The sequence below is a fragment of the Ips typographus genome, linkage group LG14, assembly GCF_016097725.1.
Source record: "Ips typographus isolate SLU linkage group LG14, UJ_Ityp_2.0, whole genome shotgun sequence".
In the NCBI taxonomy this organism is placed as follows: Eukaryota; Metazoa; Arthropoda; class Insecta; order Coleoptera; family Curculionidae; genus Ips; species Ips typographus.
The window spans coordinates 1,744,079-1,768,901 of NC_138435.1; the positions used below are offsets into that span (position 1 = coordinate 1,744,079).

Genomic DNA, 24,823 nt, shown 5'->3' on the forward strand with positions numbered 1-24,823 from the left:
CATAAAGTAAAAAATGTGTAAATATTGGTTTGAATTTCAGTCTGGCTCGTGTGGGCGATCCACATTTACCCTAAACAAAAGCCGTCCGCCATTTTGAATACCGAAAAAGGTAGGGTTACATTTCGGGTCGGGTCAATAAGGCCGTTTTTGTATGAAAAACCCTCTTTCAGGTCTTTCCTGCCAAATCCTCATTAAAAAATCCAAGAAGGAGATTTGCTGTTTGTTAATCGGCTAGTGAGGTTCATTTAGAGTGTTAAAAAAAAATTGACAGACTGGAATAGCAAGCAATAAGACAAATCCATTATCAGCATCAATTATCCCGGCATTGTGATAGTTCCTCTCTCCTTGAACTACGGCGGCGGCGTCCCGGGCCGCCCCCCAATCAACAAAAGGTCGTTTAACCGGCCCGGCTTGCGCGCCCGTACATATAACGTATACTCGATGACGTCACGGTTGTATTCCTGATGAGGCACGAAGAGGATTCGGGAACGCCAGTGTAAGCGCCGCCCGACGCCCATCCGGACGCCAAACATCCAAAAAGTCCGAGTTACACGATACCCGCGATAGTCGACGTGCGTGAATCGGGCCCTTTTTGGCGCGTACATTCCAAAAAATCATTTCCAAACAACTGCCAGGTTAGTGTTAACCCCTCTAAATTGATTGACCCTTAGAAAAGTCCATCTGACTTGTGATTGGTCTTTTTCTTGACATTATACTGAAAATCAGTTTGTGATTGGTCAGCTTGCTGCTTTTTTTGACCAATCACAAACAAGAAATTACTGAAATAGAGTCAGAAAAACTATTACTAAACTAAAAATGACTGACACTAGGTCTTTTGTGTGGTCCCTTAACATCCCCCACGCCCTTTCCGAAGTATTTCGTACCCATCTCAAAAGTGCGTCCCAGATCTTTCAAAGGCATTTTGTGTCTTATTCACGTCAACCTAACTCAAGCCAAACAGTAAAGCTAGACAAATCCATTTGCCAGTTATTATTACGGTTTACAGGTGAAATATTATTGTCAAATCAATGTTATCGGTTGTACAAGGATAAAAGTGGTTTTATTCGGTTATTTGGATTGAAACAGGAATTTTGAGAGTGATTTTTTATATGAAAGTGTGACAAATTAATTAATAACATAAAAGTGGTTTATCTTATCGTTTTCCAGCTGTCCCAATATCGATTGTGTTAAAAAATTACCTCTTTTTCATGTTTCCTTCTATAAAGTCCTTTATGATGGACATGTATGGTTCTTGTCCGGGGTAATAATCATTAATCATCTTCCAAAGAGAAAAAGCGCCATAATCCAATGCCCTTAAGGTAAATTGATGGGTTCATTCTATCAATCTGCTTGCGGTGTTGGCGACAACTTCACCCTAAATACAAACCAACAAATGAAGTGGTTAAAAATGATTTTTTGTTTATCAATCCCAATCCTCTGATCGGTTTTGCCGTATTATCATCAGAGAGGCTATGATAACCAAATAACCAATATTCTTTGGCAGGGAATGCGGCCTCAGATAGATGGATCAAGCAAGACTACTGCTCTGTCTGGAAGAGAAAGTCACTACAAGTCCAGAAATTTTCCCTATCAGGAAGTTCCCAGAGTTGCATCGGTGTCTTCTGTCCTGGGAGAAGGATGCCCCTGGAGGAACTCTTCTTGTCCTCCATATTTCTTTCTTCCTCAGCTCGTCCATCTCTGGTGGTCCTAGCAAACTATAGGATCTCTGTTTTTACATCCTAAACTTTTGGGGAGTTGGGGTCTGGTGAGTGGGGAATGGTTTGCCCCCCAGTTAGCATCGGGAAAGGTTCTACCCAGATTTTGAGAATAAAATTCTCGCCACCCGAGAGTAAGGTCTGGGGGGGAAATTGTGGTTGTCTTCTTGGCTGGTTGGTCCTGAAAAACTTATTAATAATTACCCGTTATCCAATAGCTGTGCCAGCTTCGATGTCCTGTTTGTCATGGGGTACAGTTTTGCTCTGGTCGTTCTGGTTTTCTGTCTGTCATATTCTATGTGGCTTCTACACGTGAGTTTTTGGTCCATCTTGACCCCAAGACTCGATGTCCATGTCTTTTAACCTGACGTTGCTTTCTATCCTCATCTTGGGTCTTCTTTTGAAGACTATGGCCTTTTTCTCCGCGTTTAGGTCTATCTTCTATTTGTTGCACCATTTCTCCAATGCTGTAGTCTGCTCTTGCTTCTTTCCTGTTGAAACTTTCCGTGATGTACTCGGTCGTCCTCAGGACTTGGAGTTCCGTTGATAGTGTCCTCCGGAATCCAAATTGCTCGTCGGGGATGACGTGCAGGTCCTCTTCTTGCTCCTTTAGCCTCCTGAAGGTTCTCATGTATCCGGCATTATAACGGAGCGCGGGGTGCGGAACGTGCGGAATGAATGCTTTTTACGCACGGAAAACTATTTGTCGTTCACATGTGACGAGTGACACAGCTGCGGAATGGTTGACGGAATAGTGTTAATACAAGTGGGTTTTACAAGCGATTTTGTCCTTTCAAACTGTGTTTCTAGCAGTTCAAACTTTGATACTGTTTTTCCTCATTTAATGAGGATTCCAAAAATGTGCTTAAAACTGTCATTTTCTCACTCCAAGTGAGTTTAACAGACGATTTTGTCGCTGACTGTATTTTCAAACTTTGGCAGCACTTTTCTCCCTGACTGTACCGAATTTAGTGATATTTTTTTAGGCTATTGGATAGGAAATTTAATAAGGATTCCAAAAATGTGCTTAAAACCGTCATTTTCACACTACAAGTGGGTTTTACAGGCGATTTTGTCCTTGACTGTCCTTTCAAACTGTGTTTCTAGCAGTTCAAATTTTGACACGGTTTTTCTCTGACTGTACTCAATTTGGTAGTGTTTTTTTAGGTTAGTAGATAGGAAATTTAATGAGGATTCCAAAAATGTGCTTAAAACTGTCATTTTCTCACTCCAAGTGAGTTTAAAGACGATTTTGTCGCTGACTGTGTTTTTAAACTTTAGCAGCACTTTTCTCCCTGACTGTACCAAATTTAGTGATATTTTTTTAGGCTATTGGATAGGAAATTTAATAAGGATTCCAAAAATGTGCTTAAAACTGTCATTTTCACACCACAAATGGGTTTTACAGGCGATTTTGTCCTTGACTGTCCTTTCAAACTGTGTTTCTGTTAGTTCAAACTTTGACACTGTTTTTCTCTCTGACTGTATTCAATTTGGTAGTGTTTTTTTAGGTTAGTAGATAGGAAATTTAATGAGGATTCCTAAAATGTGCTTAAAACTGTCATTTTCACACCACAAATGGGTTTTACAGGCGATTTTGTCCATGACTGTCCTTTCAAACTGTGTTTCTGTTAGTTCAAACTTTGACACTGTTTTTCTAACTGACTATACTCGATTTTTTAGTGTTTTTTTAGACTATTGGATAGGAAATTTAATGAGGATTCCAAAAATGTGCTTAAAACTGTCATTTTCACACCACAAATGGGTTTTACAGGCGATTTTGTCCTTGACTGTCCTTTCAAACTGTGTTTCTAGCAGTTCAAATTTTGACACTGTTTTTCTAACTGACCATACTCGATTTTTTAGTGTTTTTTTAGACTATTGGATAGGAAATTTAATGAAGACTCCAAAAATGTGCTTAAAACTGTCATTTTCACACCACAAATGGGTTTTACAGGCGATTTTGTCCTTGACTGTCCTTTCAAACTGTGTTTCTGTTAGTTCAAACTTTGACACTGTTTTTCTCTCTGACTGTACTCAATTTGGTAGTGTTTTTTTAGGTTAGTAGATAGGAAATTTAATGAGGATTCCAAAAATGTGCTTACAACTGTCATTTTCACACCACAAATGGGTTTTACAGGCGATTTTGTCCTTGACTGTCCTTTCAAACTATGTTTCTGTTAGTTCAAACTTTGACACTGTTTTTCTCTCTGACTGTACTCAATTTGGTAGTGTTTTTTTAGGTTAGTAGATAGGAAATTTAATGAGGATTCCAAAAATGTGCTTAAAACTGTCATTTTCTCACTCCAAGTGAGTTTAAAGACGATTTTGTCGCTGACTGTGTTTTCAAACTTTGGCAGCACTTTTCTCCCTGACTGTACCGAATTTAGTGATATTTTTTTAGGCTATTGGATAGGAAATTTAATAAGGATTTCAAAAATGTGCTTAAAACTGTCATTTTCTCACTCCAAGTGAGTTTAAAGGCGATTTTGTCGCTGACTGTGTTTTCAAACTTTGGCAGCACTTTTCTCCCTGACTGTACCGAATTTAGTGATATTTTTTTAGGCTATTGGATAGGAAATTTAATAAGGATTCCAAAAATGTGCTTAAAACTGTCATTTTCACACTACAAGTGGGTTTTACAGGCGATTTTGTCCTTAACTGTCCTTTCAAACTATGTTTCTGTTAGTTCAAACTTTGACACTGTTTTTCTCTCTGACTGTACTCAATTTGGTAATGTTTTTTTAGGTTAGTGGATAGGAAATTTAATGAGGATTCCAAAAATGTGCTTACAACTGTCATTTTCACACCACAAATGGGTTTTACAGGCGATTTTGTCCTTGACTGTCCTTTCAAACTGCGTTTCTGTTAGTTCAAACTTTGACACTGTTTTTCTCCGTGACTGTACCGAATTTAGTGATATTTTTTTAGGCTATTGGATCGGAAATTTAATAAGGATTCCAAAAATGTGCTTAAAACTATCATTTTCACACCACAAATGGGTTTTACAGGCGATTTTGTCCTTGACTGTCTTTTCAAACTGTGTTTCTGTTAGTTCACACTTTGATACTGTTTTTCTCTCTGACTGTACTCAATTTGGTAGTGTTTTTTTAGGTTAGTAGATAGCAAATTTAATGAGGATTCCAAATGAGTGAGTGTATATAATGCCGCATCTGGGAAGCAAAGCAGTTTGGGAGCAGATTTCGACTAGGGCACCACACTTCAATCGGGAAATCGGGGATTTCGGAACTTTTTAGAGCCGGCGATTTCCAGTAATTTCGATGACCGAAAACACAACTGGGCTTTCCTTGGAGGGTCTGGTGAAGATTACAATTTTTAAATTTGCTAACAGAATGTTGAGATTATACAAAGCGATGAAGAGAGTGAATCTTGCAAATGATTCGATCAATAAAGAGGTTTCCCTAGGGTTGGACCCCTTTTAGAGCAAACGTTTGGGACACACTGATTTAGTCTAAAAGTTAACTAACTTGTTTTACATAATTTAGCTAAAGTAAAACATTTGACAGTTTACAGGGATGGAAGAGGTAATTTTATAACCTCAAAACTTGCACGTGTCCTTACCAATATCTTTACATAAAGTTGCCGTCAATTTCCCCCGTAAGGAAAGCGTACATTTTCCACTCGGTTGGCGTATTAGTTATGAATAACAATAGCTCGCAAAACTGAGATTCAACTTGGAATATTTTTAAGGTAGAAAGTTGGTAGTGCCACGTGTGAATAAATTGCTTTTTCAGATTTGCGGTTTGGTTTCCCTGTTCAATTATTTAAATGAAATCCACTTTGAAATTAATGCTTTTTATGTATTGAATTTCTGACGCAGTCGATAAAATACAAAAATTCTCAGAAAAATAATACTTTTGTGGTTTATTTTTAGTAGGACAACTGCATATTATGTGGTGCTGATCGATTTATGTACTTTGCTTGAATGGTGACCTAAATTGTTCTGCCAGAATAAGTTGGCAATAGTGGGAAATTTTTAACGCATTATTTTAAGGAACGACCATTAAGGTAATGGATTTGCAGTGTATTATCTGGTGGCAGGCAATCGAGCTTTTCGTAAACTGAAAACGAAACGTAAACAAATCATATTCAACTTGCACATGACTGTATTATTACTAATTGGCCGATCATCTTCCTGGATTTCGTGGTACACGGGCTGGATCAAACAAACTTTTGCCGGATTGTACAAAGGATTTTCCCGAAAAGCCGGACCTGCACAAATTTTTACTAATTGACTGATTAAATTAATCAAACTTACCACGAAGAGGTGCGGTTTCTTCCACAGTAAATCGTACTCTCTTAAAGACAAATTTGATCATGATCAGAAAAATGGTTAGTAGGCCCAATGCGGAAACAATGGAATAAATCCAAAAGTTTTTGTAATCCTTGATCCAAGGCAAAGCTTGTAGGCAGGGTTGCTCAGAATCGCAATTTTCGTCTTTACTGCCACAAATACATTCTAAAAAAAAAAAAATGTAAATTCCACTGGTCCAATCACTAAGTAAAGCTTGGTTCACATGAATCCGGAACATTCACGGAATGCGGACAGCGGAAAATCAAAGTTTGAACTGCCAGAAACACAGTTTGAAGGGACAGTCAAGGATAAAATCGCCTGTAAAACCCATTTGTGGTGTGAAAATGACAGTTTTAAGCACATTTTTGGAATCCTCATTAAATTTCCTATCTACTAACCTAAGAAAACACTACCAAATTGAGTACAGTCAGAGAGGAAAAACAGTGTCAAAATTTGAACTAACAGAAACACAGTTTGAAGGGACAGTCAAGGATAAAATCGCCTGTAAAACCCATTTGTGGTGTGAAAATGACAGTTTTAAGCACATTTTTGGAATCCTTATTAAATTTCCTATTCAATAGCTTAAAAAAATATCACTAAATTCGGTACAGTCAGGGAGAAAAGTGCTGCCAAAGTTTGAAAACACAATTAGCGACAAAATCGTCTGTTAAACTCACTTGGAGGGAGAAAATGACAGTTTTAAGCACATTTTTGGAATCCTCATTAAATTTCCTATCTACTAACCTAAGAAAACACTACCAAATTGAGTACAGTCAGAGAGAAAAACAGTGTCAAAGTTTGAACTAACAGAAACGCAGTTTGAAAGGACAGTTAAGGACAAAATCGCCTGTAAAACCCATTTGTGGTGTGAAAATGACAGTTTTAAGCATATTTTTGGAATCCTCATTAAATTTGCTATCTACTTACCTAAAAAAACACTACCAAATTGAGTACAGTCAGAGAGAAAAACAGTGTCAAAATTTGAACTAACAGAAACATAGTTTGAAAGGACAGTCAAGGACAAAATCGCCTGTAAAACCCACTTGTAATGTGAAAATGACAGTTTTAAGCACATTTTTGGAATCCTTATTAAATTTCCTATCCAATAGCCCAAAAAAAATCACTAAATTCGGTACAGTCAGGGAGAAAAGTGCTGCCAAAGTTTGAAAACACAGTCAGCGACAAAATCGTCTGTTAAACTCACTTGGAGTGAGAAAATGACAGTTTTAAGCACATTTTTGGAATCCTCATTAAATTTCCTATCTACTAACCTAAAAAAACACTACCAAATTGAGGACAGTCAGAGAGAAAAACAGTGTCAAAGTTTGAACTAACAGAAACACAGTTTGAAAGGACAGTCAAGGACAAAATCGCCTGTAAAACCCATTTGTGGTGTGAAAATGACAGTTTTAAGCACATTTTTGGAATCCTCATTAAATTTCCTATCTACTAACCTAAAAAAACACTACCAAATTGAGTACAGTCAGAGAGAAAAACAGTGTCAAAGTTTGAACTAACAGAAACACAGTTTGAAAGGACAGTCAAGGACAAAATCGCCTGTAAAACCCATTTGTGGTGTGAAAATGACAGTTTTAAGCACATTTTTGGAATCCTTATTAAATTTCCTATCCAATAGTCTAAAAAATCACTAAAAAATCGAGTACAGTCAGTTAGAAAAACAGTGTCAAAATTTGAACTGCTAGAAACACAGTTTGAAAGGACAGTCAAGGACAAAATCGCCTGTAAAACCCACTTGTAGTGTGAAAATGACAGTTTTAAGCACATTTTTGGAATCCTCATTAAATTTCCTATCTACTAACCTAAAAAAACACTACCAAATTGAGTACAGTCAGAGAGAAAAACAGTGTCAAAGTTTGAACTAACAGAAACACAGTTTGAAAGGACAGTCAAGGACAAAATCGCCTGTAAAACCCACTTGTAGTGTGAAAATGACAGTTTTAAGCACATTTTTGGAATCCTCATTAAATTTCTTATCCAATAACCTAAAAAAAAATCACAAAATTTGATACAGTCAGGGAGAAAAGTGCTACCAAAGTTTGAACTGGCAGAAACACAGTTTGAAAAGACAGTCAGCGACAAAATCGTCTGTTAAACTTACTTGGAGTGAGAAAATGACAGTTTTAAGCACATTTTTGGAATCCTCATTAAATTTCCTATCCACTAACCTAAAAAAACACTACCAAATTGAGTACAGTCAGAGAGAAAAACAGTGGCAAAGTTTGAACTAACAGAAACACAGTTTCAAAGGACAGTCAAGGACAAAATCGCCTGTAAAACCTACTTAGAATAACCGAATCACGTTTTTAAGCACATTTTTGGAATCCTCATTAAATTTCCTATCCAATAGTCTAAAAAAACACTAAAAAGCATTCATTCCGCACCCCGCGCTCATATACATGAGAACCGAGCTTAAACGTACCTTTGGTGCAATTTACACCAGTGCGGCCAGGTTTACACCGACACTTTCCCTGATTGGCCACCATTTCAAAAGGGCATACCAACACCTCGCAATGGTGTCCAATAAAACCATCCGTGCAGGTGCACGTGCCGTTGATGTGATTGCACAGCCCACTGTGCTGACAGCGGCACAGATTGGTGCAATTCAGTCCCCACTTGCCGCTCGGACATGGATCGGTGCAGTTTGTCCCCGTCCAACCATCAGCGCAGTCACATTCGCCGTTGTCTGAGTTGCAGGTGGCGTTGTTTTGGCACGTGCAGTTTGACAAGCAATTGGGACCGTAGGTACCGCTAGGGCACTTGATGTTACATCTAACGGTAAACAAAAAAAAATGACATTTGACAGACTTTTGATATTTTAATACTTTTTTCCGTAATGTCCCGCCTGACAGTTGCAGATATTATTGGCGTAGTCCCATTCACCGAATAAACAGTGTGACAGCGTTGAAATTGGTACGCAGCCAGTTTTACTGTCGTTCTCCACGTAGCCAGGACAACATTCTGTGATCACTCGGGTCCGGATCTGGTGCTGGGTTTTAAGGATTGGCTGATTGTCCCTCTTCGTGTCCCTGCAATTTGTCATCCCTTCACGACACACCTTGATTTCATAAGGCTTTCCGATTAGCACCTCCGTGGAATTAATTCTGAAAATGACACTTGTAATTGTTTGTCCTCCAGAGAGTGGTCCTTGGAGGACAAACTAAACTGCAGAAATTGTCAAAATCGTGAAAACCCCCATTACGTACTGTTCGGTTGTTGTACACACATTTGGTCCTGTAAGTTCCCCAAGTGAAAACCGTACCATTATAGCTACTAAAAGCAAAAAATACAACATTTTTACTACCACAACTTAGGAGAATATTACTAGACTTGGTGCACTGTATAAGGGTTTTGGATTAAATTTGCAATAAAAAACTATTATTATCATAGAAATTTTAAGATAAGATTGTGAGTTTGATTATTATTTGTTGTACTTAAAAATATTAGTGTCAATAAGTGGGTTTTTCCCAAAACTACTTTGTTTGTATTTATGACTGAAATTTAATTAAGACTGATGGTAAATTGCCTATTGTTAGCTCAGACGTTTTCTGAATAGAGCTGGAAGAATCTAGGAGAAATGAAATTTCGTTCATTAATTAACATGTTTAATCCTGTTTTACAGGCTGTGATCTTCGATGAAATCGAACTCACCGACCTGTGCCTAGCCGAGTGTTCAACCAAAAACGTCAATCACAGTTTTCAGGTATGTTTCGGTAATGTTTTCCAATAATTTGTCGTAACAAACTAAACTAACGTGTCATCCCATTTTCCGGCAATTACAAGTTTCGGAACGGAAACCGGTAACTACGTGCGACAATTGCAAAGTTTCCGAAGGATTTCGAGACCGCCAAACTAGAACTTGATTGTACAGAAAGAAAAAATAATCCTAAATGTTTGTCCTCCAAGCACGCTTTGGAAATTTAATGAGGATTCCAAAAATGTGCTTAAAACTGTCATTTTCTCACTCCAAGTGAGTTTAACAGACGATTTTGTCGCTGACTGTGTTTTCATACTTTGGCAGCACTTTTCTCCCTGGCTGTACCGAATTTAGTGATATTTTTTTAGGCTATTGGATAGGAAATTTAATGAGGATTCCTAAAATGTGCTTAAAACTGTAATTTTCACACTACAAGTGGGTTTTACAGGCGATTTTGTCCTTGACTGTCCTTTCAAACTGTGTTTCTAGCAGTTCAAACTTTGACACTGTTTTTCTCTCTGACTGTACTCAATTTGGTAGTGTTTTTTTACGTTAGTAGATAGCAAATTTAATGAGGAATCCAAAAATATGCTTAAAATTGTCATTTTCACACCACAAATGGGTTTTACAGACGATTTTGTCCTTGACTGTCCTTTCAAACTGTGTTTCTAGCAGTTAAAATTTTGACACTGTTTTTCTAACTGACTGTACTCAATTTGGTAGTGTTTTTTTAGGTTAGTGGATAGGAAATGTAATGAGGAATCCAAAAATATGCTTAAAATTGTCATTTTCACACCACAAATGGGTTTTACAGGCGATTTTGTCCTTGACTGTCCTTTCAAACTGTGTTTCTGTTAGTTCAAACTTTGACACTGTTTTCTCTTTGACTGTACTCAATTTGGTAGTGTTTTTTTAGGTTAGTGGATAGCAAATTTAATGAGGATTCCAAAAATGTGCTTAAAACTGTCATTTTCTCACTCCAAGTGAGTTTAACAGACGATTTTGTCGCTGACTGTGTTTTCAAACTTTGACAGCACTTTTCTCCCTGACTGTACCGAATTTAGTGATATTTTTTTAGGCTATTGGATAGGAAATTTAATAAGGATTCCAAAAATGTGCTTAAAACTGTCATTTTCACACTACAAGTGAGTTTTACAGGCAATTTTGTCCTTGACTGTCCTTTCAAACTATGTTTCTGTTAGTTCAAATTTTGACACTGTTTTTCTCTCTGACTGTACTCAATTTGGTAGTGTTTTTTTAAGCTAGTAGATAGGAAATTTAATGAGGATTCCAAAAATGTGCTTAAAACTGTCATTTTCACACTACAAATGGGTTTTACAGGCGATTTTGTCCTTGACTGTCCTTTCAAACTATGTTTCTGTTAGTTCAAATTTTGACACTGTTTTTCTCTCTGACTGTACTCAATTTGGTAGTGTTTTTTTAAGTTAGTGGATAGGAAATTTAATGAGGATTCCAAAAATGTGCTTAAAACTGTCATTTTCTCATTCCAAGTGGGTTTTACAGGCGATTTTGTCTCTGACTGTCCTTTCAAACTGTGTTTCTGGCAGTTCAAACTTTGACACTGTTTTTCTAACTGACTATACTCGATTTTTTAGAGTTTTTTTAGACTATTGGATAGGAAACTTAATGAGAATTCCAAAAATATGCTTAAAACTGTCATTTTCTCACTCCAAGTGAGTTTAACAGACGATTTTGTCGCTGACTGTGTTTTCAAACTTTGACAGCACTTTTCTCCCTGACTGTACCGAATTTAGTGATATTTTTTTAGGCTATTGGATAGGAAATTTAATAAGGATTCCAAAAATGTGCTTAAAACTGTCATTTTCACACTACAAGTGAGTTTTACAGGCAATTTTGTCCTTGACTGTCCTTTCAAACTATGTTTCTGTTAGTTCAAATTTTGACACTGTTTTTCTAACTGACTATACTCAATTTTTTAGTGTTTTTTTAGACTATTGGATAGGAAATTTAATGAGGATTCCAAAAATATGGTTAAAACTGTCATTTTCACACCACAAATGGGTTTTACAGGCGATTTTGTCCTTGACTGTCCTTTCAAACTGTGTTTCTGTTAGTTCAAACTTTGACACTGTTTTCTCTCTGACTGTACTCAATTTGATAGTGTTTTTTTGGTTAGTGGATAGGAAATTTAATGAGGAATCCAAAAATATGCTTAAAATTGTCATTTTCACACCACAAATGGGTTTTACAGGCGATTTTGTCCTTGACTGTCCTTTCAAACTGTGTTTCTGTTAGTTCAAACTTTGACACTGTTTTCTCTTTGACTGTACTCAATTTGGTAGTGTTTTTTTAGGTTAGTAGATAGGAAACTTAATGAGGATTCCAAAAATGTGGATAAAACTGTCATTTTCTCACTCCAAGTGTGTTTAACAGACGATTTTGTCGCTGACTGGGTTTTCAAACTTTGGCAGCACTTTTCTCCCTGACTGTACCGAATTTAGTGATATTTTTTTAGGTTAGTGGATAGGAAATTTAATGAGGATTCCAAAAATGTGCTTAAAACTGTCATTTTCACACCACAAATGGGTTTTACAGGCAATTTTGTCCTTGACTGTCATTTCAAACTGTGTTTCTAGCAGTTCAAATTTTGACACTGTTTTTCTAACTGACTATACTCGATTTTTTAGTGTTTTTTTAGACTATTGGATAGGAAATTTAATGAGGATTCCAAAAATATGGTTAAAAGTGTCATTTTCACACCACAAATGGGTTTTACAGGCGATTTTGTCCTTGACTGTCCTTTCAAACTGTGTTTCTAACAATTCAAACTTTGACACCATTTTTCACCATGACTGGACCGATATGTTTTTTGTTTTTTTTGGCTATTGAATAGGAAATTTAATGAGGATTCCAAAAATGTACTTAAATCAAACATTTTCTGACTGGAAGTGGGTTTTACCAGCGATTTTGTCCCTGACTGTCCTTCCGAATTATGTTTCTTTTAGTTCAAAATTTGACACTGCTTTTCTCCCAGACTGTACCACATTTTATACGGTTTTTCCAAGTAACTGAATAGGAAATTTAACGAGGATTCCAAAAATGTGCTTAAAACTGTCATTTTCTCACTCCAAGTGAGTTTAACAGACGATTTTGTCGCTGACTGTCTGACGGACAGAACGCTGATTGGCTGAACGATTTTCCGCTGTCCACATATGTTCCGGATTCATGTGAACCAAGCTTGACTGCTAGGAAAACAAATGCAAGAACCGTGTGTTGGTGACATTAATTTCGTTTCTTTTCAGCTTATAACCCCGTTCAGATCGTTGGTGCTTTGTGCCGAATCCCGTAGAGAAATGGAAGAGTGGCTCAGCGCTTTAACTGCCGCATCGCAACGACGCTACAATGAACTTGAGCCCGACTGTTTGTCTGGACAACACCATTGGTATGTTATTGATAAGTAGCAACATCATAAAATGCTTTTTGTACAACCCAACTGAGTAGATTTACTCGGTGATGGTTACAATACCAATTTAACCCAGCACAGCCTTAATCAATTACACGTCTTCTTGATGTCAATTGCAGAAATTCAATTACGAAAACGACTGGTTTTCAACACAACTGATGTTAATTGGTCTGAAAGATTGTAATTGGGGCCTCTTTACCAAAGATGTAAACGTAGTTTTGTCAAAGAAAGTGTAAGAAAACGTTTCTTTAAAAACTCGTTTCCTTAATCACTCTGATAATACAGTGAGCACATTATAGGATTAATTGAATCCTGGCTGTAATTTTGGCCCTTTCGACATAATAAGGTCAAATCAACTGGAAATATTCCCATATAGTTCACCTGTATTGGCATATAATTACATTCCACTGAATTAACGTTAATTAAACGAGAGTTCTAAAAGGCAGTTTAAGTTAACAAATTTTGATTTTAATAAATCGCGAGACAAAATTTTGTAGGGGCGCTTTTGTCTGAAAATAGAACATTAACAAATATTGCTTCTGGCAAAGCAAAGGAAACCTTCTCCAGCTACACAAAGTGGAGTTTATTGTTACCGAAAATTGACTTTGCCATCAAAATAAGGTCGCTTTTCGTGTCACATCCATTTTCTTCCAGGATGATGTTTCTTTTTTGTTATTAACAGAACCATCTTGTCCTGTATGCAGGGAGCGGCAAATGTATTGCATATAATCTTATATTTATACAGGATGACCCAAAAAAGAGTTTTTTAAATGGAAACCCCTCTTTTTTGTAATTTTATTCGATACCCGGCAAAATTCTAATCATTTTTTATGTAGCATACCCTATACAGGTGTGGTAAATCCAAAAGCGACCATAGGAAAACCGTGTAACGGACAGAGAAACGTAGGTAATTGCATGCGAGGGAGAAAAAAAATTTCTCTAAAACCACGTGATGTCTGTCACTATTGGCAGAGTTGTCAAAATTTTACTAGAATTTGCAAGAATTACATTTTAACGCAACAAGACGATTTTCTGAGATTTAACAGGTATTTTGACAATTGTCTCTTCATAGTCTAGCTAAATAGTCTTCTGAAAATCACGTGACAACTGTCAATAACGTCAAAAGTGTCGAACCATGCTCAAAAGTTGCAAAAATCAGGATTTAGAAACGTTTTCTTGCAATATTTGATATAAAACGTGTTTCTGAGAATTATGACAGTTATTTTGCCAATTTTCACGTGACCGTCTAGCTAAATAGTGTTCTACAATCACATGACAACTGTCACTAACGTCAAAACTATCAAACTATGCTCAAAAGTTGCAAACATCTGGGTTTAGAAACGTTTTCTTGCAGTATTCGATATAAAGAGTGTTTTTGAGATTTATGATTTTTGACAATAATCACGTGACTGCCTAGCTAAATTATTCTTTAAAACCACGTGATATCTGTCACTAATGTCAAAACTTTGAAAAGAATTATTGAAAAATCTGTATTTTTGAAGTACGGTTTTTAAAGCAAGAATCTATTAAAAGATACCCTCTTTAATAATGTAAAATTAATGAATTTGTTTAATTTACCGTTTTTTGACTGATTATTCTAGCACCATTAAATATTTTGACTTGGCAACACTGCTTCCAAGCACTACCGTAAAAAATTCAATTCGAAGCTAAAAAAATACAGTTTTTAATTAACAACTTTAAGCAGTAAACGAATCTACAAAGAGAATCCCGTTCCGTTGATTACTGAGGCTTGTTTTTCATTAAGGAGACTCGCTTTAGTTGAAATTATGTGCCCGAGGACACAGTTTTCCTTCTCTCGTCGCGCTTTTCTGCTGTGGTAAAGTTTGCTCGGATGGTCACATGACCGACCTATGCAATTTAAATGAGCTGTCACGTGTTGTCGCAAAGTGTTTGACATGGACTAGTTACACTTGCAGTAGTTTGATGCTAAATATTTATATTTACATTCACTTCAATGTAAATTTTGTTATAAAATTGGCAAGCTCGACATATGGACCTCTATAATAAAAATAATTCCAATTTGACTTTGAAGTGCGTCAAGCTGTTTGACAGATGCAAGCAAAATGTCCAATTTATAGGTTAGATCGATGTTTTGTTTACTACATTTTGAATTTTCTAAAATTGTACAGATTTTCCATGTTATTGTAAATGGTAAATAGAGAACTTGTTTGTTTTTCAGGTACGCACCATCGTTTGACGCCAGACCGACCTACTGCAACGTGTGCCGATACAAAATTAACGCGCGTCATCTGTTACGTTGCGAAGTTTGTAAATTTAATGTGCACAAACGATGTGCCGCCAAAGCAATAAACAATTGTAAATGGACCACGCTGGCCTCTGTGGGCAAAGACATCATTGAGGACGCGGATGGGGTACGTAAAGCGTTTGCGGACACTGTCAAATAGTCACGTGACTGTAACTGTGTTTTCCAGAATATCGTTATGCCACATCAGTGGATGGAAGGCAATTTGGCAGTCCTGTCCAGGTGCTCTGTATGTAGTAATGTTTGCGGTTCTGTTCTAAGGTACGATTTCTATTTAAATAGATTTAAAACAATTTTCTCTGGATTTATTGCTGAATCATGTACGCCATTAAAATCCCATTTGGGTCTAGAAAAAATCCGATTAAATCAGTCCCGGGACTAACCCAAAATCTCCTTTATCAGGCACGGCCGGAGCTATTCTTAATAAACGAGAGAGTCCTGGGGGCGGCAACCGTGCCCGCCCTATAATTTCGACTTATTAAACGAAACCAAATGTCATTTTGTTCGATAGTTTACAAGACTGGCGTTGTCTGTGGTGTCATGCGACCGTACACACCCATTGCCGGCCCAATATGGAGAAACAATGCCCATTAGGTCCGGCCAGGGTCAGTGTGGTACCACCCATTGCCCTTCATTCGGTACAGGACGAGGCATGGGAAGTGGAACGGCCGCAGGCCTCCAGTCCCTTGCTTGTGTTCGTCAATTCAAAATCGGGTAAGACTTTTAACCGTAAAACCATTTTTTAACATGACTCTCTCTAAGAGCTTTTTCCTCCTTGTTTTATTACACAATTTAGCCACAGAGAGAACATTTTATCCGATTATTTCCCCGGGAAATAACAAAATAACGTTGCAAACGGTTGTGAAAATAATCGCGGCACTTACCGGCTCTTAATGACCTGGAAAAATTGTGGATGAACCGTTTGTTTCGTCTAAGAGTTACAATTAAAAGTATTAATAATCTCTACAATCCAACTACGTCATTTGACAGAGTGAGTTCTCATAACCGCGTTTTACGTCTGACGTCACTTATTTCCTATTGGTAGAAGGAAAACTGGAAAATGACCTGCAAGAAGCTGACAATTTTCAACTTCCTGCGTTTGTTTCTAGGGTTTTGACGTTTTGGACGACTCATAAGGCAAAAGTTACATCAAAATGGAAAAAAATGAATGAACACACTGAACACAATCACAGCACAGATGAGGTAGGTTCCTTACGTTTCTCTCTTCTTCTTCTTTCAGTAGACCTCCCCTGGCTGCATGACATTCATGACTTAAGTGCTGTCAAAGTTTGAACTGCCAGAAACACAGTTTGAAAAGACAGTCAGAGACAAAATCGTCTGTTAAACTCACTTGGAGTGAGAAAATGACAGTTTTATCCACATTTTTGGAATCCTCATTAAGTTTCCTATCTACTAACCTAAAAAAACACTACCAAATTGAGTACAGTCAGAGAGAAAAACAGTGTCAAAGTTTGAACTAACAGAAACACAGTTTGAAAGGACAGTCAAGGACAAAATCGCCTGTAAGACCCATTTGTGGTGTGAAAATGACAGTTTTAAGCATATTTTTGGAATCCTCATTAAATTTCCTATCTACTAACCTAAAAAAACACTACCAAATTGAGTACAGTTAGAGAGAAAAACAGTGTCAAAGTTTGAACTAACAGAAACACAGTTTGAAAGGACAAAATCGCCTGTAAAACCCATTTGTGGTGTGAAAATGACAGTTTTAAGCATATTTTTGGAATCCTCATTAAATTTCCTATCTACTAACCTAAAAAAAACACTAACAAATTGAGTACAGTCAGAGAGAAAAACAATGTCAAAGTTTGAACTAACAGAAACACAGTTTGAAAGGACAGTCAAGGACAAAATCGCCTGTAAAACCCACTTGTAGTGTGAAAATGACAGTTTTAAGTACATTTTTGGAATCCTTATTAAATTTCCTATCCAATAGCCTAAAAAAATATCACTAAATTCGGTACAGTCAGGGAGAAAAGTGCTGCCAAAGTTTGAAAACACAGTCAGCGACAAAATCGTCTGTTAAACTCACTTGGAGTGAGAAAATGACAGTTTTAAGCACATTTTTGGAATCCTCATTAAATTTGCTATCTACTAACCTAAAAAAACACTACCAAATTGAGTACAGTCAGAGAGAAAAACAGTGTCAAAGTTTGAACTAACAGAAACACAGTTTGAAAGGACAGTCAAGGACAAAATCGCCTGTAAAACGCATTTGTGGTGTGAAAATGACAGTTTTAAGCATATTTTTGGAATCCTCATTAAGTTTCCTATCCAATAGTCTAAAAAAACACTAAAAAATCGAGTATAGTCAGTTAGAAAAACAGTGTCAAAATTTGAACTGCTAGAAACACAGTTTGAAAGGACAGTCAAGGACAAAATCGCCTGTAAAACCCACTTGTAGTGTGAAAATTACAGTTTTAAGCACATTTTTGGAATCCTTATTAAATTTCCTATCCAATAGTCTAAAAAAACACTAAAAAATCGCGTATAGTCAGTTAGAAAAACAGTGTCAAAATTTGAACTGCTAGAAACACAGTTTGAAAGGACAGTCAAGGACAAAATCGCCTGTAAAACCCACTTGTAGTGTGAAAATGACAGTTTTAAGCACATTTTTGGAATCCTTATTAAATTTCCTATCCAATAGCCTAAAAAAATATCACTAAATTCGGTACAGTCAGGGAGAAAAGTGCTGCCAAAGTTTGAAAACACAGTCAGCGACAAAATCGTCTGTTAAACTCACTTGGAGGGAGAAAATGACAGTTTTAAGCACATTTTTGGAATCCTCGTTAAATTTCCTATCCACTAACCTAAAAAAACACTACCAAATTGAGTACAGTCAGAGAGAAAAACAGTGTCAAAGTTTGAACTAACAGAAACACAGTTTGAAAGGACAGTCAAGGACAAAATCGCCTGTAAAACCCATTTGTGGTGTGAAAATGACAGTTTTAAGCATATTTTTGGAATCCTCATTAAGTTTCCTATCCAATAGTCTAAAAAAACACTAAAAAATCGAGTATAGTCAGTTAGAAAAACAGTGTCAAAATTTGAACTGCTAGAAACACAGTTTGAAAGGACAGTCAAGGACAAAATCGCCTGTAAAACCCACTTGTAGTGTGAAAATTACAGTTTTAAGCACATTTTTGGAATCCTTATTAAATTTCCTATCCAATAGTCTAAAAAAACACTAAAAAATCGAGTATAGTCAGTTAGAAAAACAGTGTCAAAATTTGAACTGCTAGAAACACAGTTTGAAAGGACAGTCAAGGACAAAATCGCCTGTAAAACCCACTTGTAGTGTGAAAATGACAGTTTTAAGCACATTTTTGGAATCCTTATTAAGTTTCCTATCCAATAGCCTAAAAAAATATCACTAAATTCGGTACAGTCAGGGAGAAAAGTGCTGCCAAAGTTTGAAAACACAGTCAGCGACAAAATCGTCTGTTAAACTCAGTTGGAGTGAGAAAATGACAGTTTTAAGTACATTTTTGGAATCCTCATTAAATTTCCTTTCCACTAACCTAAAAAAACACTACCAAATTGAGTACAGTCAGAGAGAAAAACAGTGTCAAAGTTTGAACTAACAGAAACATAGTTAGAAAATAAGTGACGTCAAATGCAGAACGCTGTTATGAGAACTAAGAATCTTCCGTCAAATAATGTCACACCTCCCTGTAGCCTAATTCTTCAAAGCAGGGAACGGAATTCTCAAGAAGAGTTATTGATAGAATGTGACAGAAGAAGCGGGTTCCCGTCACATTCTACAGAACTTTCTCTTGATAACTCACCCCGGTTGTCATTATTTAAACTTTTTTTAGGAGACAATCAGGGCGTGAAATTTCTGCGACGTTTCAAACAGCTCCTGAACCCCGCCCAAGTGTTCGATTTGATTTCAACGGGGCCCCGTCTCGGTTTAAGACTGTTTAGACACTTTGATCCATTCCGTATATTAGTTTGTAGCGGGGACGGTTCCGTGGGATGGGTCCTGTCCGAAATCGACAAACTCGACATGCACGTAGGTTATCTTATATGGTGGTCTGGTTTGTCCTTAAACCCTCCCATTGCAGAAACAATGTCAGGTGGCGGTACTTCCGTTAGGGACCGGAAACGATCTGGCCCGAGTGTTGGGGTGGGGCGCCAGCTGCGATTCGGACGCTCATTTACCACAACTCCTGGAAAAATACGAAAGAGCCAGTGTAAAAATGTTGGACAGGTGGAGTGTAATGGCTTTCGAAAGAACGATTGCCGTACCAAAACTATCGTTAACACCTGGCCAACCAGAGGGCGCTCTACACATTCAAATCACCCAATACGAAGAAAGCTTAAAGAGTCATCTGCAGAACATCCTGCAATCTGAGGAAACATCTGTCATTATAAATTCAGCAAAGGTAAGTTTTGTCACGTCACTTAACAGAATTAACCGACAGAAAAAGCTTCCCGTCTATCGTAACAGGATCGTTATTCAGCGTTTCATACGAATTCAATTTGACTCGGAAGCACTTAGAAAACCGGGCCTATTGGATAAGAAAATCCGTTTTTTTTTTTCTCTTGAAAACCAAATTAAATAGGGAATGACGTCAAACCGATCGGTTATGCATTTTGTGTTGTTAAAATTGGTCTCTTCTTAGATGAATTGCGAGTGCTTTAGCCAATTATTGAACGATAAACTGACTGGATCGAGCATTCAGCGTTAGTTGTTGATGTTTCAGGTGCTTTGCGAAACCGTCAAAGACCTCCGGGCGCAAATCAGCGAAAGTTCCATCACCAGAAGCGACGAGCAGTTGCTCAAGTTCAGCGAAATTTTGCAACAAAAACAGGATTCGCTGTTGCACGCCCTCACTAGCGATATCGATGCCGCCAATATTCCATCGACTTCTTCGGACGATAGCGGCAGAAAACAGGTAAAAAACATGACCTAGTTTGGCGAAAATGTATCGACGTTATTCACAAAATACTTTGCAGTTTAGATGGTCTTGATCTATTGTCGGAGATATTTCATCCCCCTACTTTACGATCGATGCTGTATATATTGCAACTTTCGCAAATATTTGAATTGCCTTTAATGCAAACTTTGAAGGCTAAAAATTTATCCTGTTTAATGACGTCACAGTTACATCACACACGCAAACCACCCACTGAATTAAGATTAATCCCATATAACGTAAAAGTGCGTATAAATCGGGAAGCTTAGTCTGAAATGTCGGAATTTGTAGTTTATTTACAAAAAAGAAGGTTTTTTTGACAGGACTTTAAATATAATTAACAGTAAATAACTCAGTTATTTGACATTTTAGGAAAAAACACTATACAGAGTTGTCAAAAGAGAATTTCAAGGGCTACAAATTGGTGTATTGAACCACCCTATAATTGTCAAAATAATTGAGTTATTGACAATACAATATTTTCTAAAATTGCGGAATGAATGCTTTTTACGCACGGAAAACTCCGTGACACAGCTGCGGAATGGTTGACGGAATAGTGTTAATACAAGTGGGTTTTACAAGCGATTTTGTCCTTGACTGTCCTTTCAAACTGTGTTTCTAGCAGTTCAAATTTTGACACTGTTTTTCTAACTGACTATACTCGATTTTTTAGTGTTTTTTTAGACTATTGGATAGGAAATTTAATGAGGATTCCAAAAATGTGCTTAAAACTGTCATTTTCTCACTTCAAGTGAGTTTTACAGGCGATTTTGTCGCTGACTGTCTTTTCAAACTGTGTTTCTGCCAGTTCAAACTTTGGCAGCACTTTTCTCCCTGACTGTACCGAATTTAGTGATATTTTTTTAGGCTATTGGATAGGAAATTTAATAAGGATTCCAAAAATGTGCTTAAAACTGTCATTTTCACACCACAAATGGGTTTTACAGGCGATTTTGTCCTTGACTGTCCTTTCAAACTATGTTTCTGTTAGTTCATACTTTGACACTGTTTTTCTCTCTGACTGTACTCAATTTGGTAGAGTTTTTTTAGGTTAGTAGATAGGAAATTTAATGAGGATTCCAAAAATGTGCTTAAAACTGTCTTTTTCTCACTCCAAGTGAGTTTAACAGACGATTTTGTCGCTGACTGTGTTTTCAAACTTTGGCAGCACTTTTCTCCCTGACTGTACCGAATTTAGTGATATTTTTTTAGGCTATTGGATAGGAAATTTAATAAGGATTCCAAAAATGTGCTTAAAACTGTCATTTTCACACCACAAATGGGTTTTACAGGCGATTTTGTCCTTGACTGTCCTTTCAAACTATGTTTCTGTTAGTTCATACTTTGACACTGTTTTTCTCTCTGACTGTACTCAATTTGGTAGAGTTTTTTTAGGTTAGTAGATAGGAAATTTAATGAGGATTCCAAAAATGTGCTTAAAACTGTCTTTTTCTCACTCCAAGTGAGTTTAACAGACGATTTTGTCGCTGACTGTGTTTTCAAACTTTGGCAGCACTTTTCTCCCTGACTGTACCGAATTTAGTGATATTTTTTTAGGCTATTGGATAGGAAATTTAATAAGGATTCCAAAAATGTGCTTAAAACTGTCATTTTCACACCACAAATGGGTTTTACAGGCGATTTTGTCCTTGACTGTCCTTTCAAACTATGTTTCTGTTAGTTCATACTTTGACACTGTTTTTCTCTCTGACTGTACTAAATTTGGTAGTGTTTTTTTAGGTTAGTAGATAGGAAATTTAATGAGGATTCCAAAAATGTGCTTAAAACTGTCATTTTCTCACTCCAAGTGAGTTTAACAGACGATTTTGTCGCTGACTGTGTTTTCAAACTTTGGCAGCACTTTTCTCCCTGACTGTATCGAATTTAGTGATATTTTTTTAGGCTATTGGATAGGAAATTTAATAAGGATTCCAAAAATGTGCTTAAAACTGTCATTTTCACACCACAAATGGGTTTTACAGGCGATTTTGTCCTTGACTGTCCTTTCAAACTATGTTTCTGTTAGTTCATACTTTGACACTGTTTTTCTCTCTGACTGTACTCAATTTGGTAAAGTTTTTTTAGGTTAGTAGATAGGAAATTTAATGAGGATTCCAAAAATGTGCTTAAAACTGTCTTTTTCTCACTCCAAGTGAGTTTAACAGACGATTTTGTCGCTTACTGTGTTTTCGAACTTTGGCAGCACTTTTCTCCCTGACTGTACCGATGTTAGTGATATTTTTTTAGGCTATTGGATAGGAAATTTAATAAGGATTCCAAAAATGTGCTTAAAACTGTCATTTTCACACCACAAATGGGTTTTACAGGCGATTTTGTCCTTGACTGTCCTTTCAAACTATGTTTCTGTTAGTTCAAACTTTGACACTGTTTTTCTCTCTGACTGTACTAAATTTGGTAGTGTTTTTTTAGGTTAGTAGATAGGAAATTTAATGAGGATTCCAAAAATGTGCTTAAAACTGTCATTTTCTCACTCCAAGTGAGTTTAACAGACGATTTTGTCGCTGACTGTGTTTTCAAACTTTGGCAGCACTTTTCTCCCTGACTGTATCGAATTTAGTGATATTTTTTTAGGCTATTGGATAGGAAATTTAATAAGGATTCCAAAAATGTGCTTAAAACTGTCATTTTCACACCACAAATGGGTTTTACAGGCGATTTTGTCCTTGACTGTCCTTTCAAACTATGTTTCTGTTAGTTCATACTTTGACACTGTTTTTCTCTCTGACTGTACTCAATTTGGTAAAGTTTTTTTAGGTTAGTAGATAGGAAATTTAATGAGGATTCCAAAAATGTGCTTAAAACTGTCTTTTTCTCACTCCAAGTGAGTTTAACAGACGATTTTGTCGCTTACTGTGTTTTCGAACTTTGGCAGCACTTTTCTCCCTGACTGTACCGATGTTAGTGATATTTTTTTAGGCTATTGGATAGGAAATTTAATAAGGATTCCAAAAATGTGCTTAAAACTGTCATTTTCACACTACAAGTGGGTTTTACAGGCGATTTTGTTCTTGACTGTCCTTTCAAACTGTGTTTCTGTTAGTTCAAACTTTGACACTGTTTTTCTCTCTGACTGTACTCAATTTGGTAGTGTTTTTTTAGGTTAGTGGGTAGGAAATTTAATAAGGATTCCAAAAATGTGCTTAAAACTATCATTTTCACACCACAAATGGGTTTTACAGGCGATTTTGTCCTTGACTGTCCTTTCAAACTGTGTTTCTAACAATTCAAACTTTGATACCATTTATCACCATGATTGTACCGATATGTTTTTTATTTTTTTTTATTTTTGGCTATTGAATAGGAAATTTAATGAGGATTCCAAAAATGTACTTAAATCAAACATTTTCTGACTAGAAGTGGGTTTTACCAGCGATTTTGTCCCTGACTGTCCTTCCGAACTGTGTTTCTTTTAGTTCAAAATTTGACACTGCTTTTCTCCCAGACTGTACCACATTTTATACGGTTTTTCCAAGTAACTGAATAGGAATTTTAGACCTAATAATTGCTGAATTAGGTGAAACTGGGAGTATAATGTCCATTAGGCCTTCAGGACATTAGACGTTCTCTCTAACGCCCTTGGTACATAAATAGCAATTTACTATCCTGAAATTATCACACTTTTCAACAATTTTGGTCCCTAATTAAGTTAGCACGTTCAGAAAAAAAAGCTGTAAAATTTCACTTCGCCGACAAGAAAACACCATCAAATAAATTGTTATTTGACAGTTGTATAAAATTACTTGAATTAGCTTGCTTCCCTTTCGTAAATGAGGATTTCAAACAGTAACGAACTTCCTTTTTCCACATGAAACTGGGTTACCCGTTCAAAATTTAACATTTTGCCAGCCTTGTAACTCAACAAACTAGTCGAGAGGGGTTTTCAAACTTTTTTTCCCCATTTAAAGGACGACACGGACAGTGAGATATCGTTCGACCGTGGAAAAAGCGAAAAGTCGGAAAAGGACCTGAGCAACTTCAATTTTCGCAAGCATCGCAGAACGTCGAGATTCGTGGAACGGGAAAAGGACGCGCTCAACAATCGAGCCAATAGCTTGAAAAAAGCCTTGAGAAACCTGGTAAGTTGAAAAAATCGTTGTTGGTTCGTTTATGATTGGTCACTTTTGTCCAAGAAGACGTCATCGACATCCTCTGGAGGACATATACAAGCATTCGTGGCTTAAATCTAGTGTTCACTTTGTTTCAGTGCAGTGGTTAACAGCACAAATTTCCATTTTATCTCGACTAATGTGTAGCATAAAATTGAAATTGGTTCGATGCGTGTAGAAACAATTAAAATGCATATCCGCTTTTCGTTTTCACCCGTTTTTGGTTGGTAAATATTGATACGGCAAACGAGAGGCATTTCAAAATTATACGCGTGACCT

The 24,823-nt window shown here is 36.8% G+C and overlaps 2 protein-coding genes across 7 annotated transcripts in view; one reads left to right on the forward strand and one right to left on the reverse strand.

Annotated features, from left to right (window-relative positions):
- The window catches only part of LOC145737791 (diacylglycerol kinase eta-like), a 45,891-nt gene that overhangs the window by 4,040 nt on the left and 17,028 nt on the right, over positions 1–24,823 (forward strand). For 4 of the 6 annotated variants that reach the window (XM_081992613.1, XM_081992608.1, XM_081992611.1 and 1 more), the window contains exons 2-10: positions 9,671–9,751; positions 13,030–13,169; positions 15,391–15,583; positions 15,644–15,735; positions 15,986–16,188; positions 19,314–19,510; positions 19,563–19,883; positions 20,190–20,396; positions 24,344–24,514. In XM_081992613.1, coding sequence (XP_081848739.1) covers positions 9,671–9,751; positions 13,030–13,169; positions 15,391–15,583; positions 15,644–15,735; positions 15,986–16,188; positions 19,314–19,510; positions 19,563–19,883; positions 20,190–20,396; positions 24,344–24,514 — 1,605 coding nt within the window. The remainder of the gene's footprint in view (positions 1–9,670; positions 9,752–13,029; positions 13,170–15,390; positions 15,584–15,643; positions 15,736–15,985; positions 16,189–19,313; positions 19,511–19,562; positions 19,884–20,189; positions 20,397–24,343; positions 24,515–24,823) is intronic. The other 2 variants (XM_081992609.1, XM_081992612.1) reach the window with 1 other exon arrangement.
- Positions 5,516–9,416, reverse strand: LOC145737794 (uncharacterized). Its single transcript, XM_081992616.1, has 6 exons — positions 9,255–9,416; positions 8,874–9,152; positions 8,471–8,820; positions 5,995–6,195; positions 5,853–5,948; positions 5,516–5,797 (listed from the first exon to the last, which is right to left on the reverse strand). The coding sequence occupies exons 1-6, from the start codon at positions 9,341–9,343 to the stop codon at positions 5,721–5,723; spliced, it is 1,092 nt and encodes a 363-aa protein (XP_081848742.1). The 5' UTR covers positions 9,344–9,416; the 3' UTR covers positions 5,516–5,720.

Excerpts from the sequence above, each read along its gene's own strand:
- LOC145737794 (XM_081992616.1), bottom strand. The coding sequence starts at position 9,343 with ATGTTGTATTTTTTGCTTTTAGTAGCTATAATGGTACGGTTTTCACTT. Across the intron at positions 9,153-9,254 it reads GTGTGTACAACAACCGAACA|AATTAATTCCACGGAGGTGC; the intron begins GTACGTAATGGG and ends TGTCATTTTCAG. Across the intron at positions 5,798-5,852 it reads GGAAGATGATCGGCCAATTA|TTTACGAAAAGCTCGATTGC; the intron begins GTAATAATACAG and ends TTTCGTTTTCAG.